The following is a 21,924-nucleotide window of genomic DNA, read 5'->3' as shown; positions in this document are numbered from 1 at the left end:
TTTGAATATGATGCCACAAGCTTGGCATATCTATCTTTGTGCAGTTTCGCCCATTCCTCTTTGCAGCACCTCTCATGCTCCATCAGGTTGGATGTGAAGCCTCGGTGCACAGACATTTTCAGATCTCTCCAGAGATGTTCAATTGGATTCAAGTCTGGGCTCTGGCTGGGCCACTCAAGAACATTCACAGAGTTGTCCTGAAGCCACTCCTTTGATATCTTGGCTGTGTGCTTAGGGTCGTTTTCTTGCTGAAAGATGAACAGTCGCCCCAGTCTGAGGTCGAGAGCGCTCTGGAGCAGGTTTTCATCCAGGATGTCTCTGTACATTGCTGTATTCATCTTTCCCTCTATCATGACTAGGCTCCCAGTTCCTGCCGCTGAAAAACATCCCCACAGCATGATGCTGCCACCACCATGCTTCACTGTAGGGGATGGTATTGGCCTGGTGATGAGCATTGCCTGGTTTCCTCCAAACATAACGCCTGGCATTCACGCTAAAGAGTTCAATCTTTGTCTCTCATGGTCAGAGTCCTTCAGGTGCATTTTGGCAAACTCCAGGCGGGCTGCCATGTGCTTTTTACTAAAGAGTGGCTTCCGTCTGGCCACTCTACCATTCAGGCCTGATTGGTAGATTGCTGCAGAGATGGTTGTCCTTCTGGAAGGTTCTCCTCTCTCCACAGAGGAATGCTTTAGCTCTGACAGAGTGATTATCGTGTTCTTGGTCACCTCCCTGACTAGAGCCCTTCTCCCCCGATCGCTCAGTTTAGATGGCCCGCCAATGCTAGGAAGAGTCCTGGTGGTTCCGAACTTCTAACATTTACGGATGATGGAGGCCACTGCTCATTGGGACCTTCAAAGAAGCAGATATTTTTCTGTACCCTTCCCCAGATTTGTGCCTCAAAACAATCCTGTCTCTCGGAGGTCTACAGACAATTCCTTGGACTTCATGCTTGGCTTGTGCTCGGACATGCACTGTCAAGTGTGGGACCTTTTATAGACAGGTGTATACCTTTCAATCAACTGAATTTACCACAGGTGGACTTCAATTAAGCTGTAGGAACATCTCAAGGATGATCAGGGGAAACAGGATGCACCTGAGCTCAATTTTGAGCTTCATGGCAAAGGCCGTGAATACTTATGTACATGTGATTTCTTAGTGTTTTTTTTTTAATTAAGTTTGCAAAAATCTCAAAAAAACTTTTTACATGTTGTCATTATGGGGTGTGTAGAATTTTGAGGACAAAAATGAATTTATTCCATTTCAGAATAAGGCTGTAACATAACAAAATGTGGAAAAATTGATGCGTTGTTAATACTTTCCGGATGCACTGTATATCACACGTTCAATGGAACGGGTGATACATCTAATAGTGTGTTACAATGAGTCAGGGCTGTTGTCCTATATACAAAGCTTGGGTTACCATGTTACTGTATTTGTAGGTCTGCATATCCCAGCATCTGCCAGTGGTGCGCTTGATGGAGAAAGCCAGGAGATAACCCCTTTTTAATGTTGCTTAATTTATCATAGGTCTTTATATAACTATTTAATTGTATCTCTAACTAATGTCTTTTCAGTTGCACCTATCACCATATGCTGATGTTTTCCAATTCACAATCTCCATTTATTTGCTAAACATATGTTTAACGCTTGTTTCCTTGTTTTTTCATTGCCAGTCACATTGTATGCAATCTCTGACCACTTCTATACACCCTGCTTATTTCTTATGCACACTAATAGGAACATTATTATTAGTACACCTTCAAACAATAATACGGTTACTGAAGTCCCTGATTCTGAGTATCACATGATGCGATCGCAGTTCCGGCTGGTTCCCATTTCTATAATCCACCAGTATTTAGAGTTGGACCTATCTATGTGGCCGCACCGCCCCCAGCCCTCTGCCGGTGAGACCAGCTGTTATCACTATTATGGGCAGGGGCACCAGCCCTGGCCTTGGTGCAGGAGATTTAACTGAACCTGATGGATCTCGGCACACGTTCACCATATAATGAAACTCTGTGTACACACACGGCAAATGTAACCTACGTGCCTACTTCCCGTTCTGGCCTCTTTGCCACCCAGTAATGGACATACAACTGCAAGTGAGAACTTCCAAATGCTGCCAAACATCGCCGGCCAGTACTCACTGGCAGTTGGTGTGGTTCCCCTATTTGAATCTTGGTCTGCGCTATAGCCCCACCTCTAGAGCCGCCACTGGTAATGATTGATTTTTACAACTCTATCATAAGTACTTTAATATGCGTTTGCAGCCAGCTACACATACACTGATTGTTAAAGGAATATAACGCTTGACCCTTTGTTCTTGCGTTTGCCATTTTAATCACTGGCCCTATTTATAATGTGCCTATTCATACCCATCGGTATGTGGCGTTTCCATTTTTGAGAAGTAGACTATTGTAATAAATATATAACCATTTTAAGTGAAGGCTTGTATTTTATGTGAGTTGATGTTGAGTTCTGTTGGACAATCCATTTTTTCACCATTACAAATATAGTAAGTTAAATGATAAAGCTAAATGAGATATTATTTCCAGTCTCTCTTAGGTCAGTAAATGACTAGGGACTCAAAGGCTACAGGATTACAGGACTGGTGATTCAGCTGAATCTTAAGAATTCTTAGAAAAACTCATACTGAGCCAAATCCCTATGATTCAGTATCCTGTTGTCAAAATGGTTCTTGCTCCTCACAGAAAATAAAGCAGGGCCCTCTTACCGCTTTATCTGTCCTTTAATACCCAGACTTGGCTGGTTCTATATAACTAAACATTAGTAATAGTAAAATATTTCTAACATGACAAATTTATATAAATTACCCAATTATAGTACATTTGCAGTTGCGCTATAAACAGGTTTCATCTCTAAGGGTGTGGCACATTTTGTCGACATTCGTAATGTCCACGTGCTTGGCATGTAGACATTGACCATGTCGACAGTCGTCATGACGACATATAAGATTAGAATTTTGACAATATGTCCCTGGTGGTCTAGTGGTGACTTGCTCCAGTTGTGTCTACCGGGTCCAGCTGTGACATCAGGATGACTTCTGATGGATCCTGCGCGCCTTCCATCGATCAGTATGACTAAACCTCACCCCGCCCCCTAGTGCCCAACCCTAACCTCCCCTACTGTAACCTAAGCCTCTCATACATACAGAAAAGAACGGTCTTACAATATTCGCGCTATGGATGGTTCCAGAAATCCTTCAGATGTAGAATTTCTTACAAATGTTATTTTCCAATATGTAAAAAACATAAACAAATATACACTGGTGTGATTAGGTTTAAGCTGCCCATCCACTTAACGATGCGGGAGACGACTGCACGATTACGACGCCGTCGTCTCCCCCGGGATGAAGTGCATACACTGAACTTTCAGATGTTCAGTGTATGCAGATCAGTCATCCCCGAACATGGCAACCTGACGGCGGTCGTCAGGTTGACCGTCATGTTCGGGCGATGATTGATGTTAAAAACGACCAGCGGGCGCGCGCATCGCTGGTCGTTTTTAACCTTTTGCTGCCCAATTTGCGGGCGATTACCAAGCGATGGAGCGATAACGACTGTCGTTATCGCTCCATCGCTAGGTTTAATCGCCTAGTGGATGGGCAGCATTAGAGTAAAAAAACTTTTACACCCTGCGTGTTAAATCCAACAGAAAGTGGTGAAATAGTCCTCATCCAAGAATATATTTATCGTTATTGTATCCCACTTCCTTAGAAGGCAGCCAGTGTGCAGACAGTCCACCATACAGTAAGAATGCTTACATGCATGCTTACTTCTCTTAGCAATATGATGCATACACATAAAGGTTTCTTTTTATCTTCCTTCAAAGTCTTAGTTTATACGACCAAATTCCTCATGGTGATATATATGAACAGCGTCAAATAAAAGAAGGAAAAACATAGGTATAAATAAACCATAAATCCAGCAATAACTGCAGTGTTATAAAAATCCATTAGAACTTATAGCACTGCAGTTATTGCTGGATTTATGGTTTATTTATACCTATGTTTTTATTATATTGCTGGATCTATGGTTTACCTATACCCATGTATTGTTGTAGTTTTAGAGACACTTATCTTAATAAAGATGCCGCAGTGCGTTGAAAGAGCACGTTGATAGAGTGTCGCATGGGGGGATCGCGTGACTGTCTGGATTGACATTGTCACTGTAGTGATATACCTGGCTCCATCTACCTACAGTGTACTTGGTGTTAACCACATATGGTATGCAATGCCCCTTTAAGTTTTTATTAATAAAATATACTTTTATCTTCAATATCCACACCATCTGATTCCATTCCTTCTTTTATTTGACGCTGTTCATATATATCACCATGAGGAATTTGGTCGTATAAACTAAGACTTTGGAGGAAGATAAAAAGAAACCTTTCTGTGTATGCATCATATTGCTAACATGTAAGCATTCTTACTGTATGGTGGACTGTCTGCACACTGGCTGCCTTCTAAGGAAGTTGGATACAATAAAGATATTCTTGGATGAGGACTATGTCACCACTTTCTGTAGGATTTAACACGCAGGTGTAAAAGATTTTGGACTCTAAACCTTATCACACCATTGTATATCTGTTTATGTTTTTTACATATTGGAAAACAACATTTGGAAGAAATTCTATATCCGAAGGATTTCTGGTGCCATCCATAGCGCGAATATTGTAAGGATGTTCTTTTCTGTATGTATCTTGTTTGTATAAGTGGGTGACTTATTATACGGTCTTTACTTGCTGCTTGTGGAGTGCAGCGCCAAAGGTTAGAACTTCTTTTTTGTACTAATCTAACTCACTCATAGCCTAACACTAACCATCCGCTGCCGGTCCGTACTGACTGTAGACATTTCACATGTTTAGTATCGACATTTCAACAATGTTGACATCATAATTGTCGACATTATGAATACATCTCCATCTCTAAAGCCAGACATACACTATGCAATAATAAGCCCGATCCACAGATTATTGGCAGATCGAGACGATAATTGCATAGTGTATGGCCACCTCCAATCAGCGATGGTCGGGCATTGGAAATCTTCCAACATGCCCGACTGATCCGATCATTGGTTAGCCGCACCTGGCAGTGTATGTACTGCCACAGCCGCCTGCCCAACATTTTCCCTGTGCCATGACAGGGGAGGAACGTGGAAATGCTTCCTCCCCAGGGTAGGAACCCAGACAGATATCGCGGCCAATACACTGTGCAATATAGCCATAATATCTGCTGGGTGTCTGACAGACATTTTATCTGACCGTGTATACCCAGCATAATACATAATGGTGGATATTTATTTGAATTTATTGTTCTATGAGCACCAGCGAAAAAGAAGTATTGGACATAGGCACCAATCAGATTGTACCTGTCATGCCTATAGCACAGTTTCCAAAATGGAGGCACAGATTTGGCTGTTACCTGTAGCTGCTTTTTGTACTCTGTTCCCTGTGGAACAATTTTTCCGCTTGTTGTGCAATATGTTGCTTGTGAGCGTACCATATCCTCTGCTGGTGGCTATAGATTTGCATTTTCTTTAATGCCTGTGACATTGTCTCCTAGGCATGGCTCTGTATTACTCACAAGTACGGAAAGCCGTAGACAACATCCTACGGCACCTTGACAAAGAAGTGGGGCGATGCATGATGATGACCAATGTGCAGATGCTGAACAAGGAACCTGAAGACATGATCACGTAGGGAGTTCCATGAAATGCATTGTTTCAGCTATTTAAATGGAATATACATACTTAAAGTGAAATCAGGCTGCATTCTCATGAATGATAGTGACTATATATCCGCTCACAGGGAAACCAGGGTATATGTGTGAGAACAGTTGGGCAAGTTATCCATAGCAACTAATCGGATTCTAGCTTTACTTTTATAGCATGCATTAAATAACTGAAGAGGAGGCAAACGGTGGCACTTCAGCTGCTGTGGAACTACACTGCCCAGCATTCCCTATCCCAGCTACACATCCCAGCATTCCACAGCAGCCGGAGGGCCACGAGTTGTCTACCCCTGAAATAAGTGGTGGCTAGAAACTTAATGGTTGCTATGGGTGACTTCTCCTCTTGTTCTCTTTAGAAGATTGAATACATCTGCCCCCACCTGTGAGACCACTGAGGCATGTGGTGAGGAACACAACAGAGGTGGCTGTTTTCTGGGCTGTAGCAATAGGCATGAGATCAACTAAACTGCTCTCTCATTTCACATCCATTCTAAACTTGTATTCAGATAATATTTACAGTGATTATATGGTATGTTATGATGAATCTTTATATGTTAATATCTTATTAGATTTTTGCATCATTAGGTCAGTACATTGCGGGGATTGGTTGGGATTTTGGCAAAGGTAAAAGCTTTCACCTGTAGTTTGCGTTTGGACGAGGATACAGTAGATCTATTAGGGGCAGAAGTAGTTTAAACTTCATATGGGGGGGGGATGTCTGTCAGGTTTGGCCATTATGTGTCAAGGTACTGTTAATAGGAGAGGGGTTACTATCATCATTACTATTATCCTTTATTTGCAATGTGCCAAAAATGTTCTGCAGCATCATACAAAGGGGGTGAACAGAGAACACATTTACCAGTATTAATGCACAACAACGAATAATACATAATAACAGAATAAAATAATACAACAACCAATAAACAACAAATGAATACAGTATAGAATTGCAGGACCAGATATTGACAGGACAGTGAGCATCAGTGATACGTGGCACCTTTCTCAGATATGCCAGAGCCCCGAAACATGGTCCCGGGAAACAGGGCTGGTGAGAAGGGGGTGCAGTGGTAGGAAGAAAACCCAAAGGAAGTGTGTCTGCGCCTTCCCTCCTTTCTAAAGGGTGGCGAATAGATGGTATTGAGGTCAGTGTCAGGAGGGCTAATAGGCTTATATGACGAGGTGAGGTTTGAGGGGACATTTTAAACTTTGGAGACTAGTGGCTGATAGGCCCTGTGAGCATGTTCCACAGGTCATAAGCAGCACAGGTACAATTCTGCTGGTGGGTGTTATAATATGCAATCAGTGTGCTAGTGAGGCAGCATTTATTGTCAGAGTGTGGAGGTAGAAATGAGGTTGGAGGTGTAGAGCGGAGGGCACTGCCTGAGAGCTCTGTAACTATTATAACTAGTTCCGGGGCAGCATCTTACAATGAAGTATAGAAACTTATAATAAGACTCTATAGACTATGCCAACAATATTGCACCATTAGGATAGGGACACCCCTACACTAGGTCCACCCAATTTTGCAATATGGGTCCCTATAAATTTTACTACCTCTCATAATGTAAAACTCCATCCTTTTCTCAGAAACTTGGATTCCTGTACATGTATTACTGTAATTACAGTACAATGTTGGATATATTAAAAAAAATGTATATATAAATACAAATTTTCCATCAGTCGTATTGCTGTAGTCACTCCAATGGCTTCTAGGGTACAATGGCAGAAATCTAGTGAAATATTGTTGTAAGTTGTCCTGTGCCGGCAGCAGATATCGCCGTCATCTTCCTGTGATGCTGCAGCTCATGAGAAAATATGTAATAAAGTAAATAGAGCAGAGTCTCTGTACTAATGTGCCGTGCGGAGGCCTTTCATTACCAGCCAGCAGCCTGCTGAAATGGCAGTAATTATTTGTTTATGTATGGAGTGAGTGGTGCTTTGTGACCTCCATGTACCATTCTCACATTTCAGTGGAGAGCGAAAGCCAAAGATTGACCTCTTCAGAACGTGCGTAGCAGCTATTCCTCGCCTGCTTCCGGATGGGATGTCAAAACTGGAGTTAATAGACTTACTCTCAAGGTATGATGCCATTGGCTGATAAGGAGGCTTGCCGGCGTAATTGCAGCATAATTCCAGCGTTCTAAGCAATAGAACACAAGAAATGTGCATTGCGTGATGGGGGGGATTTTTATGTTCTTGTCTTCTGTTCTCTATGAATAGATGTATTTTTTTATGATGAACTGCAATAATAATCGACCTCCTAGGCAGGGGAAGCAATAAACTTTCATTTTATGTTGTACGGGTTAAAGTGAACTTGTCATTACCATTACAGCAACAATAGTGCCGTAGGGATTTGTGTAGTTGATTGTGTGTTACAGTCGGAAAGGAGCTATTGTAAATATATTTTCATTTCCCTTTTATGAAGTATTATATCAAATATTTACTGTCTCCATGAATGGCATTTAGCAGGTAGCCGGTCAGGATCGAGGAACCGGTTCACAGAACCCTAATAGTATTTATTAATGAGCCGATTTATTTGATGATCCATGAGCGGAAGCATCAGTAGCGCATTCTGATCCTAACCAGGAAACGAACGTCTCTTATGACCCTAAGAAAAACACTTTGATTTAGGTGTATTTTTAAGACCAGAGGAATTATTGTTTTTGTTCTTGATACACCCGTATTCACTGACTTGCTGGGTTTTGACCTCTGTTAAAAGGCATAGAATATGTTACAAACAGAATAGGTAAAATAGTTGAGGTTTGTTGAACTGTTCCCAAGTGATACATAACCAGTGACTGTTATGTATATCATTGGTGTTAAGTGTTCCTTTAGGGTTAAGACAGATCTTTCTTGTGGTGGTTTATGCTGAGTTTGTTTTATGTTCCTTCCAGACTGTCTATCCACATGGATGATGAACTCCGGCACATTGCACAGAACTCTCTCCAAGGGCTTCTTGTCGACTTTGTGGATTGGAGGGAAGACGTATTATTCGGGTTTATTAATTTTCTGTTACGGGAAGTAAATGATACGCACCAGACTCTCCTTGACACGTCTCTGAAGTTGCTGCTTCAGTTGCTCACCCAGTGGAAGCTTGTTATACAGACACCTGGGAAATCACACGAGCAGGCGAAAATCAGAATATCGGAGGTACAGTAATAGTCTGATAAATATGTATTCTCATTAATACCTCTTCTATTGGAAGTTTTGACCTGAGCATCTCTTCCTTCCATGTTTTTTGAAATGGAGCATTGATGAAAAACTGTAACCCATAGCAACCAACTATATTATGCCAAATTCACATTCCTATGTAGAAAATGAAAGTAAATGTCTAGTTGTTGTGGGTTACGGCATATTTCCTTATGCACCAGTTTTCATAAATGTCCCCGTTTCATTTTCTCTGCACTTGCTTTCTGGTTTCCGTAACAACTTATCCTGTTCCGCAACTCCAATACCTTGTTTCCGTATTATATTGTGCATGTTAGCGTTTCGGTGTTTGTGGCTCTCGTAGAATAGTTGGGATCTATGTTAAAGGTTACCTTATACCAAAATGTATGTTACATTATGAATTCTATATATTGTAGACAGTGATGTGCGATGAGGTAAATGGCTGGGGAGGCACTGGCTAGTATCAGAGCCAGATTTACAGATACATATATGAACCCGAGGTCATTATACAAAGGTGCAGCAGTATATAGTGCTGGAAATTTGCCGTGTTTTGATCAGGGATGTGCTGAAAAGATAGACAGGGGAGGCAGTGCCTCACCTGCCATACACTTTTTACTTTACAGTTTTGACTATAAAAATTATTATAATAATTTTTAAAAAGGAGATATTTATTTTCTTACATTTTTTCATAGTCAAAACTGTGGAGTATATCTAAGTATGACAGGGAAGGCTCTGCTAACCTGCCTCACCTGACCGCATATCACTGAGAAGGTGAACAAGCCAGGTATATTCATGTTTGTATGCTATTAAGTCAGCTTTTTTCAACCACTGCGCAGTGGTACACTAGTGTGCTGCGAGGGGTTGTCAAGTGTGCCGCGACGGTCAGCTCAGCGCACTTGTAGTGTGTTTTATTCCTGTGGAGGCCAATGTAGTGTGTTTTATTCCTGTGGAGGCCAATGTAGTGTGTTTTATTCCTGTGGAGGCCAATGTAGTGTGTTTTATTCCTGTGGAGGCCAATATGTGTGTATATTTTTATGTTGGAGCCAATGGGTATGTTTTTTTCCATTGGTCACGTACACCGCAGGGCCGTATAGTGTGCCTTGGCAATTTTAAAATCTTGTGTAGTGTGCCCTGAGTTGAAAAGGTTGAAAATCACTGCATTAAGTAGTAAAGTGGGTTTACCAGGATAACTTACACACTGGGGGAGCTGTTCTACTAAAGTACAAGACTGCAGCTATTTCCTTCAACAACAAGATGGAGGCGTCGAGTTCTCTGTGCACAATTTTTTATGTATATATGCTTTGTTGACAATATAAAGAAATATAAAAATAAATTTCTTATGTAGTCTGTATGTATGTATATATGGTTTGAGTCAGGGCCGTAGCTAGGGTAGTGCGGCCGGTGCCATCGCACAGGGCACCACAGGTCAGGGGGCGCTGTTTGGGCCTGTCAAAATGTTGTTTGTTATCATTCTTGCTTGTAGCTTCCTCTTATTTCATCCTCAGCATCTCCTGGCCTCTCCTATCTCTTCCCTGGCTCTTCCCCATGAAGCCATGGCCCTTTTATGGGTGCATTATGTCCTTTTGAAAAATGAGGGGGGCGCCAATGCTCTTTCTGGCACAGGGCACCAAAAAGTCTAGTTACGGCTCTGGTTTGAGTGATGCCACTGACTGCTGTAGAATTCATAGGCATGCTCACCTCCTCAAATATTAATGTAGAATACAATCAGAAATTGATTTATTTTGATGACTGAGGTGAAGTTATTGGGTTATGTCATGCTGTCCATGCAGTGCTGTTATGTACGCTTCAACATGATCTATGTTTTGTTGTTTGTAAGAAGAGAAAAGCCATCTACAAGGTCAGAGAGGAGGCGTCATTAAAAGACATATATACAGTCTAAATAATTTATTTCAGAAGCTGACAGGAAGTTTTTTAATGTAACTGTTGAATTTATGGAAGTCTTTAGAAATATATAATAATTTGAAGCATAATATGCCAGTACTAGAGCTGCCATTTGTATTTACATACCTAAGACGGCAGCATGCTGGCTTAATAACATGAGATACCGCTGAGATCTGTCTTTACGCCTTATCGAAAGACTTATGCAGTGGGTAAGGGTAAAATTAACAGATTAAGCTTCAGCCAACTTTAATGGGGTTCTGGACTATAGACAGTCAGTAATTAGTTAGACGGTGTCTAGATAGACACAAGATGTTAGACAGTTAACAGTTAGACAACGATAAACGTTCGAAACAGACTAAAGTCAGACACACTAAAGTTAGACGTAAAAAGTTCGACAGGTACAAAGGATCGGCAGGGTCAAAAGTTCGACATGAAAAAGATCGACACATTTTTTTTTGTTAGGGTTAGGCACTTACTGGAGGGTTAGGGTTAGGCACTTACCCAGACGATTAGGGTTAGGCACCAGGAGGGAGGGTTAGGCACCAAGGGGAGGGTTAGGGTGAAGATTAAAGCTAAAAAACAAAACAAAAAATTGTTAACCATTTTCGTGTCGACCATTTTCATGTCGAACTTTTGACCCTGTCGACCTTGTGTACCTGTCAAACTTTTTATATGTCTAACTTTAATGTGTCTAACTTTTTTCCATGTCTAACTATTGACTATCTAACATCTGGTGTCTATCTAGACATTGTCTAACAAATTACTGTCTATCTCTTATACCACATCCCTTTTAATGTATAAGTTAATTTATTATCAAATGTGCTACTTTATACAGCTTGCTTCTGTGTTTATTACCAAAATAGCGATATAATGTAGGCAGATATATTTAATTTTACTCAACCTGATCAGCTCTTTTATCTGCATTGCATATAATATAAACCATAAAAAAAAAAAGTTATGTATCATATTTGTGTGAGATTACAATAAACAGCACTGAAATCATCAAGCTGTGGAAGTATTTGACCTCCGTTATAAAGATGTGCTGGTTTAGATCACTGAGGAGTGTTGCTAGTTGCTGTCTTTTATGTCTTAACTACAGTGATGTTTTCTAATCCATGCCTCAAAACTATAACTTGTGTGACCCTTTTTCTAAAACATGTAGAAGTTTTTCAGAAAGTTGGCTGACGACATAAACTGCATTTGAATATAACAGATGATGAAAGTATTATTTTAAATATGAACAACACAAATAGCAGAACTTCTTGGCATTCCATATAGCTTGGTGCAATTGATTCTTTGCATTAATCCCTTATAACAAAAAAATGTGTTTGGTCATCATAGGGGGCGATTCATTTGTTTTATAGGGTGCCTAAACTAATGGGCGCCCAATCGAGCAATTCAATTGTTGCTCCGTTCGGGCACACATAGCCGCGGTTAGACACATTTCTGCTCGTAGCCTCCTGAGGTGGTGGGCAGAAATTTGCGATAAGTCAGCTGTTTGGGCAACCAAAGCAGGACTTTAGGCAGGGTTAGCTGCTATACGCGGCTAAACCCGGTGCTTTTGGGACGAGCCCAAACGGAGCAATAATTGAATTGCTCCAATGGACGCCCATTGCGTTTGGGCACACTAAAAACAATTGAATCGCCCCATAGTGTTTTGAAGTATTCTTTCATGAGCATAATCAGATATTAAATAAAAATGCTGAATGTTATAGCCATGTCCCAATTTAGTATTCATATTAATCAGTTGCCTGAACTACACATAAATACCTTCTTCCCCTTATATCCACTTTGGGGGACACTACTAACCTTCGGGTATAGTGAGTGCAAAGCAGGATTTGGCAGTCAAGCTGCTACAACTTGTTTTGTAATGTAGATCCTCCACTATATAATGCTTGGGTACACACGGAACGATCTGAAAGATATCTTCAGTGAAGTCATCCTGCCACATCTCTGAACAGGAAAAGTTGACGATATCGTCCAGATTGGCCTGCATGTATGGACGATCATAGATATCGTTATCTTATCGGGGACGCGCATTTTTGGTCGTTCACTGCATAAAAATTAACGATATATCGTTGAGCGTTATCATTCATATCGTTCATAGATATCGTACCATGTGTACGCACCTTAACTCTCCCCTTCCACCCCCTTCCTTGCAATAGTATCCTGCCTTAGCAGGGTAGTTGCACTACAGAAGGCTGCCTAGGTGGCCTGTATCTTTTTTTTTTTTTTAAGCAAGGCGGTACTGTGTATTATTTTCTCATCATGATTTGAGTCATTGGTCGGACTTTCTGGTCCCTTTAAGAGTACCGTGAAGTAGACTACCACAGTCTGATCAGGAATAGCTTGGTGACTGCGGATTGTGTTCCAATATAATTATGTCTCCATAAATGACTTTAGACCAGATCTCCTAGGTTGGCAAGAGCTTCCTGGACATTCTGGTATAGAGCCCTAACTGGGAGGATTCCCTGACCTCACTTCTGAAATGTTAGTGTATGGTGGTCTGTCTCCTTTGGTTAATGTTTATTACTTGTACAGCTTTGCTGAGTGTACCCTTCCCTAAGGACAGCTTTGGGATGCCCCAAGATTAGTAGTGTCTCCCAATAAGAATGTAAGAAAAATAGGATTTTTGTACTTACCGTTAAATCTTTTTCTCTAAATCCATTTGGTGGACACTACAGTCCCACCCTTGTGGTTACTATTAAGGGGCCCACACACTTGATGATATTTTGCATGAATTGCCCGATTTCTACGCATCGGAAGATAAATCCTGCAAATCATCAGTGTCCACTGACTAGAGCAATGGCGAAGCGCATACCTGCGGGTCGTTCGTCGCATCGGAAGATCTTACCTACAGCAGGTAAGATCAGCCAATCTCGTACACGATGCACTGGACATTGTTAAGGACGCACTATAGATCGTTGGTCAGATTGGACACTTTTTAGCACCATATCATGTCCTGGAGTGCAGAGGTGCTGCTGGGGAGTGTTCAAGGGAACTCGTTAACGACATTGCATAGTTTGCGAGTCATCCAGTCGGTACCCTTATGGGGCATACCCATTAGATGATAAAAATGAACGATAAAGATATTGTTTATATCGTCCAGTGTATATGCACCAAACGACCAACGATGCGCGCTCCCGCGGGTCGTTAACGATGTTTGCTGTCGTGCAAACATGCAGGCCAATCTGACGATATCGTCAGAAAATGCCTGTTCAGGGATGTGTCAGGATGACGTCACTGAACGATATCGTTAATGATCTCGTTCAGTGTGTATACCCAATATCTTTTACCAATATCTTTCACCAATATCTTTCAGGACATCGTCTCTAGTGTGTATGCCCCTTTAGTGTTACAGTCCGGTTCTGTATTTCAGTCCTATGCTGAGGGCTTTGTTAGAAAAGAACTAAGCAGTTATTGCAAGAATGAGTTATATAAGGGATGAGCTACATTACAGATGAGTTGTAGCAATCTGTGTGCCAAATCCTGCCTTGCACCCTCTATACCCTAAGGTTAGTAGTGTCCCCCAAGTGGATTTATAGAAAAGGATTTAACGGCAAGGACAAAAATACTATTTTATAGAAATGTTTCACTCTGTTTGCTAAATAGAATGCTATGATCCAAATGATAGGCATATAAGACTCTGACTGATGAGTGGTGATCACTATCCACCAGTCAGGGTGCCAAGAGCTGCCTAGTGAGCAGTACAGGTTTGCGGCTTTGGCACTAGGTACCCTCTGAAAAGTTGAAAAGCCGATCCCCTTGTATTTTTCTAATAAATGACCTGAAAGAACACTTAAGAGTATATAGTTTTTTTGATATGGGGCTCAATAGTCATACCTATCATTATTTGAAAAATAAGAAAATACTGCCGTTTAGCCTTTTGTTTTGCCCTGTCTAGTGGTTTCCATTTTTAGGTCTGTGGAAATTTAGACCTGTTCTCTGAAAATTGTGACACTTTTGATGCAATAGGGTTAGGTTACTTAATCTCCCCTGCCAGCATCTGATTAAGGTGGTCAAGATTACTGCTAAGTAAAAAGGCCTTTCTAATTCTGCTGGACCCGTCCTGTCCTGGATCTCATCGGATGTATGAAATCACTCTTTCAGTTTCAGTGTACAATTTGATGGATACACCTCCTCTGTCAGTACCTAGAGGACTCAGGGTCTCATTCATACCCGCTCGCGAGCGCAGGCCGCTCGCAAGCGGGTCGATGGTACCCGCATGCGCACGACGGAGGCTGCTCCGTCGTGCGCCTGCGCGAGATCCGGCGAGCGACGGGGAAGCCGTCGCTCGGGGTCTCGCACCAAAGGGGGCGTGCTGTCGATGGTGAGTGACAGCACGCCCCCTTTGGTGGGCGTGCCGGGGCGTGGCTGCCCAGACGGAGGCGTTCCCATGTGATGTCAGTGGGAGTGATTTTGGCTCTGATAGAGCCAAAATCCCTCCAGGGCTTGCGGCAGTGAGACCCTACCGCAGGGTCTCGTCGCAAGGCCGATGGTCGCGATGGTCTTGACCATCGCGACCATCATCATGGACGCTCACATAAGCTGTGGGTGGTAACCCACAGCTATGCGAGCGTCCAGGAGGACGCACCAAAAAAAAAAATGCCCTGATTCAGAGCGGGGGCTCATTCAGAGCGTCCGGCTCTGAATCAGGCCCTCAGTCCTAGGGCCTCTGCTCTTCTTGGTCTACACCACTTCTCTTGGGAAACTATTCAAATACTTTGAATTTCAGTATCATCTCAATGTAGATGGTATATTTCCTGTATCCTCTCCTTATCTCTTGCCATCTGTCTTGGCCCATGTTACTAAATCTCTCTGCCATTTCATCTTGGGTGTCCCCTCCCTCACCTAATAATACAGATGTTTCCTTACACATCTTTGCTGCAGTTGCGCTAAAAAGACCCTCTTGGCGCTCCAGGTCCAGTGAGACTCTGCTAGTGCCGGCCGTCTTTTTTGCTGAATAAATGCGATGTGACCCGGACGCCCCAGGAGACTCTGCTGAGTAATTTGATATGCAACACTTGTATACTATACTGATGTGTGACAAAGACAGTGCAGGCAAGTCATGCTGGGTGGCGTATTGAGGCTAAATGTATGAGGACACATCTGTAATCTCAAGAGCAGCTACCTGAGATCTCTCCTTCTGTTCACTATACAACATTAATCCCTACCTCTCAATCTCACTGCCAAGGTGTTATCATGGACTCAGACCTCTTTGTTCCCGACATCAAATCAGTCTCCAATTCCTGTTACCCACATCTAAGATCTATTTCCAGATTACACATGTATCTCACACAAGATACTACACAATCTTGAATGTAAACCCTAGTAATCTTCCTCTTTGACTTATGCATTTCGCTCCTCAGCGGTCTTTCACTAACTAGACTCTGACCGCTATAACCTGTTATGAATGCAGCTGCTAGGCTTGTTTTCCTTGTTAAATGTTGTTTAACTGGGGCTTCGCTCGGTCAGTGCTTACATTGGTCGTCTGTATTGTACTGAATCTAGTATAAAGTACCTGTGCTGACCTAGGACACCATAAACAACACATCTCCAGCTTACAGCTCCTCACTTGTTTCAAAATGTCTCCTAACTTGGTCCATCTGCTCTGCATAAGATATACGTCTCTCATCCGCACTCATCACCTGCTCCCACTCCCTGTTACAGGACGTTTTTTTCGGCTGAGCCCACTCTGTGGAATGCCCTCCCTCACACAGCAAGACTTGAAAGACCTTCAAGCGTTCCCTGAAAACTCACCTCTTCATGCAAGCTTATCAGATTCCTAAATTACCCACCCTTGGCTACTCTACTCATTACTATCCGACTACAGATTTTAGCATAAGACTTTCTCTTTCTGTTCTCCCGCATCTTTATGACTTCCAGATCAGCATTGTTGTGTGACTGGATTACATTAGCTCACAAAGCACTTATATATTATTATATATTATTGTAAGATTGTGAGCAGGGTCCTCCTACCACTCTGTCTGTCTGTTAATACCCAGGAGAATCTGTATCAAATCTACTAGAGAGGAAAAGTGGAGGTTACCCATATCAACCAATCGGCTTCTAGCTACCATTTATCTAGCACCCTCTATAAAATGATAGTTACAGGTGTGTCCTCATACACTATTGCTGCAGTCTGCACCAAACAGCCCCTCTCACTGTGCCAGGTCCAGTGTGACTCTGCTATCACCGAGCATCTTTTTGGATCTTCTTCTCTGGCCGAAAATTCAGTTGCACACAAATGTACAAGTGTCGCGTGTCAAATATATCAGTGCAGTCTCGTGGTGCGTCTTAGTCACATCACATTGCGACTAAGACACGTTTTCGGCCAAAAAAATGCTCTGCGCTAGCAGAGTCTCATGGGACCTGGTGGCTCATCGCGCCATGTATTGATACTAGGTGTTTAAGGCCGTTTAACCCCCAATTGGATGGAACAGTTGTTAAGACTTCATGCAGTGTATTATGTACACCACAGACTTCAACAAGATGGCTGCTGAGCCTATACAATGACTGACAGAGCCTGTGCAATGACTGACAACTAACTCAGCGAATCATGGCAAACACTGTATATAGGTGTTGAGCACGGTAAATCCTTCATTTTTTCTTATATTGAGAGGAATTGGGCACCTCTCACCTACCTGCGTCATCCAGTGCACAAGGAAACAAACTGTGTTTAAAGACACATCTTTAGGATCTGATTAGTTGTTATGGGGGCAACTACCTTCACTCTCTTTTTGAAAGGTTAAATACATCTGCCCCCTCAACCTTGTTTTACTGCTATGCTTTCTTCTAATTGTATATATTTTAAACATGTTTTATTTGAATGCTTGTCAGGTGTATAGAAAAACATTAAATGACTGTTCAAGAATCACAGAATACAATTGCCAAACCATAACAAGTAGGGATTGCTGTGGAATCGCCCATACTGTAGCACAATAATATATACAACAGTAACAGAAATTATAGGTCAGCAACTATGAAGCAATGAAGCAACTATGACTTCAGTCCTTACAAATACATTTTAATGAAGAAATAAACCGGTATACTGGATAGAATGAAGCATGAAGTAGAGAATTCAGTTTTGCCCGCTGTAAGATCTGCTTCACCCTAGTACATAAGGAAAATGTAACGGGTAGTTGGGAATATGGGATAACTAAATGAGATGTGTAATTCAGCAATAAAATGTGCCACTTCTTTATTTCTTAAACTGGGTGTAAATATAACCTTATATTATGGCGTGCGATTATTGTTATTTTTAAATTCTGTACCTGTTTTTATTTCCAGCTAATCCCAAATGGCTCCAGCCACAGGATACAGTCTGAACGGGGTCCTTATGCCAATGTGCTGCATGCTGTGGAAGGATTTGCACTCTTGTTACTGTGTAGTTTCCAGCTGGCTACTCGTAAAGTAGCCGTCTTAATTCTCAAAGAGGTCCGAGCATTATTCATTGCACTGGGACAAGCAGAGGTAACATTAACGCTATGCACACTTTAGTTGTTTGTGTAATATGTATGTGTTTATTTTCTTCTCTCAATGCATGTTTTTTTGTCAATATATTTTAACGTATGCTTGGAGAGTGGCCCGTGTTGGTGTGGCTAGAAAATGGCTGCAGGCGCAGTGCGATAGAGGCTATCCGTGGTTCTGTCCAGACTGTGTTTCTGAACATGATCTGCAAAACTGCAGTGTGTATGGCCAGCATAAGCAGGAGTTTGTGGAGGACAAGTGTTCTTTGAGATGACCAATCTTTTTAACAGCCTATCTAGCCAAAAGTTCAATTGCCTCCAAAGTTAGCCTGGGTGAAAAATATAGTGAACATAATTGCCGCCGGTCACAATCCCGACAGCAGAATTCCGGCTAGGGATTTATGATGGGCGTCGAAATACCAACACCTATCATAATCCCAACGCCGGAATCCAGGACGACGCGTGTCCGAACGAGGTAAGTCCGGGGCGCCCGTCCTGTTAGCCGCGCGTGGGAGGGTTAGGTTTAGGGCAGTTAGCGGGGTTAGCATTAGGATTTGGGGGGTGGTTAGGGTTAGTCATCCCTAGGAGGGAGGGTTAGGCACCCCCAGGGAGAGGCTAGGGTTAGTCACACCCCCCGGGGCATTATGTTTAGGAAGTGGTAAGGGGGGTTAGGGATAGGCACCCCCAGGGGGTGGTTAGGGTTAGGCACTAGGGGGGAGGGTAGAGTTAGGCATGGGACAAGGGAGGTTAGCATACTTACCTGCCTCTGTCGGGATTTTCATCCTGTCGGGCAGCCGCTGTCGGGATTTGAACCGGCTGCTAAACGCCGGCATTTCAATCCCATTCCAATACAATTGTATAGGGTACGTTTATCTAGCTATATTGGATATAAGTAGTTGATGTGCTTTTCTTGCTATTTTAGGAAGATGACAAGCCTATGATTGATGTTCTGGATCAGCTAAGTCCTTCAATACTTGAAAGCTTTCTCCATGTTGCAATGTCTGACTCTGTAAGTATGACATACATCAAATACCATAACCAATGTCCTTATTAGCCTCATCTATGCTTCTGTGTTTTCCTGTTCCACAGCAAACTCAGACTGGTATGAAGTAACTATACGTACTGATTGTACATTATTGACAAAGATGGCCGTATCAAAGTAAAATGTAAAAATAACAGAGTCTGGCTACACAAGAGCCTAAAATTGAGAAACCTCAATTTTCTATGTTCTTTTAATTTAAAAACAAACGTTTATTTACAATATTTTGTTATCTGTTACTGGAAAACACTAAGCTCTGGAGAGTGATAAATTGGAGAATGATAAACTACCAACCAATCAGCTCCTTACTGTCATGTTACAGGCTGTGTATGAAAAATGACAGTTAGGAACTGATTGGTTGGTAGTTTATCACTCTCCAGTTTATCACTTTCCAGAGCTTAGTACATCTGCCCCATAGACTTTATTCTCCAGTTGTGTCCATTTATTGTTATTCCAACTGTAACTGTCTAAATTTATAAGTAAATATATATTGTGTTATTCCTTCTCAGGGTTTGCCAGTAATGTTTGCCTAAATAAACTGTTTAGACATAATGTGTGGCACTTTAACCCAGTGGGGACCCAGCACTGCCTGAAAGTCTACGCTGAAGCCAGAAAGGCAGCACTTGGTCCCCATTGCCGGCAATGGGGGACCGCATCGTACTCGCCATTTACAAATTGTTGACAAATGGGGCCCTAAGTGAGTGGTAGCCCCAGTGTGCATGTGACGTGGGCACAATCTAGCCTGCTGGGCAGGTGCAGCTGCACTGTTAGTGTTGGCAGGGTTAGATATGGAAAAATGTCACTCTCCTGCCTCTCAGCAGAGAATCAGGATGCTTGCTGCCCAAGCCCACCATCTGTTACTAGGTGGCAATCATATTCCCTAGAACAAAGAAAGTTTGCAGATCATAGGGCCTGATTCATTACGGATCGTAACTGCGATTGCAATAGCGATTACGCACGCAGTCTCACTGCGATAGTATGCTAATCCACTGCGATCGTATGTGACATTAGTACATGCTAACAGGATGTGAAATATAAAAGCTGGCATTATAGTGTACAGATATTTTTCCAAGTTCAGGACATTCTATATGGAATATGTTGTTTTATATTATACATAAAGCCAAGGTGTATCTGTATTTTAATTGAGGAAAGGATGCCACATTGAGAATACAGATCATCAATTCACCAGGAACCAGTGACTGCACGGAGCTACTTTGTGATTGATGAGTTTAATCTTCATGAATATTGGTTTAGTTCACAATATGGCTACCTCCACCCTTTATAGATCTGTATATGTATATTAACATAATGCATGATGTGAGGGATATAGGGCCTGATTCAGAGCCGGACGCTCTGACCAGAGCACTCGCTCTGAATCAGGGCCTTCCTCCATGAAAATGCAGCGGCCTCCTGGCCGCTCGTATAGCTGCGGGTAACCACCCACAGCATATGCGAGCGGCCAAAAAGATGGTCGCGATGGTCAGAGCCAAAATCACTCCCACTGACATCACTAGTGATGTCAGTGGGGCCGGCTTCAGACGGTAGGCGTTCCCATGGGAACGCCTCCGTCTGGCAGGCACGCCCACCAAAGGGGGCGTGCTGTCAATCAACATCGACAGCACGCCCCCTTCGGTGCGAGACCCGGAGCGATGGAAGGCCCGTCGCTCCCCGGGTCTCACGCATGCGCACGACGGAGCTCCCTCCGTCGTGCGCATGCGCAGTGGGGAACATCGACCCGCTTGCGAGCGTACTGCTGCTCGCGAGCGGGTCTGAATGACCCCCATAGTTCTGTATGTTGCTGCAAGCTAAAATGGTATCTACAGATATCTGTAATCCTTAGCAAGACTGCGAAACCATCAGGTAACATGGAGTACCATCACAGCCTCACGCACACTTGCACAAGCTCTGACCTTACTCAGGAATTGCTAACCTCATCGCACGCTATGAGCACTCAAGCTGCGTATGGCATCGCAGAGGATAATTTATGCACACACCTGCAACGGCGTTCAAGCGCACTGGCACACCTGTGTTTCGCCAACCAACCCCTCCCCCCTATCACCACCCACAAATGGCACTTCCTGTCAATCACTCTGCGATGGGTCTGCGTAGTCTGTGTGATCACAGGCCCGGCCACAGTGGCTGGGTCGCACGTACGCACTGTGTTCCATACACATGCACAGAATGCAACAATCGGCCGATCGCGTGCGTAATCACATTTGCGATCGGTAATGAATCTGGCCCATAGATTCCTGCAAACTACAGTTTCTCAAATAAACTCATTGTCAACTCAGAGCGTGTTTTTATTTTAGGCAAATGCTGTATGATAATTCTTAAACGTATTAGGTTTCGCGCTAAAAAATAAATAAATAAATGCATAGGTCTGTTAGAGTGGCATTACCCTCACAGGCACAGGTGACCGCGTTTAGCATGGCTACTTCACTGCATTGAACTGTTTGTTCTATACATATTTATACACATTAATGGTAGTGTATTGTACCATAAAGATTAGAGGAAGATAAAAATGAATTCTCTGTGAAGTGTTAAATAATATGATGGCACTATGGAGGGGTCCTGTGTGCAGCTTCCGTGTGGAC

The 21,924-nt window shown here is 42.7% G+C and overlaps 1 protein-coding gene across 7 annotated transcripts in view; it reads left to right on the top strand.

Annotated features, from left to right (window-relative positions):
• FRY (FRY microtubule binding protein) overlaps positions 1 to 21,924 on the top strand; it is a 345,271-nt gene that overhangs the window by 197,193 nt on the left and 126,154 nt on the right. For all 7 annotated transcript variants that reach the window (XM_088460246.1, XM_088460245.1, XM_088460242.1 and 4 more), the window contains exons 16-20: positions 5,585 to 5,717; positions 7,724 to 7,831; positions 8,647 to 8,902; positions 18,113 to 18,295; positions 19,214 to 19,300. In XM_088460246.1, coding sequence (XP_088316372.1) covers positions 5,585 to 5,717; positions 7,724 to 7,831; positions 8,647 to 8,902; positions 18,113 to 18,295; positions 19,214 to 19,300 — 767 coding nt within the window. The remainder of the gene's footprint in view (positions 1 to 5,584; positions 5,718 to 7,723; positions 7,832 to 8,646; positions 8,903 to 18,112; positions 18,296 to 19,213; positions 19,301 to 21,924) is intronic.

The sequence above is a fragment of the Taudactylus pleione genome, unplaced genomic scaffold (assembly GCF_031769625.1).
Source record: "Taudactylus pleione unplaced genomic scaffold, aTauple2 ptg000043l, whole genome shotgun sequence".
Classification (NCBI taxonomy): domain Eukaryota; kingdom Metazoa; phylum Chordata; class Amphibia; order Anura; family Myobatrachidae; genus Taudactylus; species Taudactylus pleione.
This window is presented reverse-complemented; position numbering and strand designations above follow the sequence as displayed.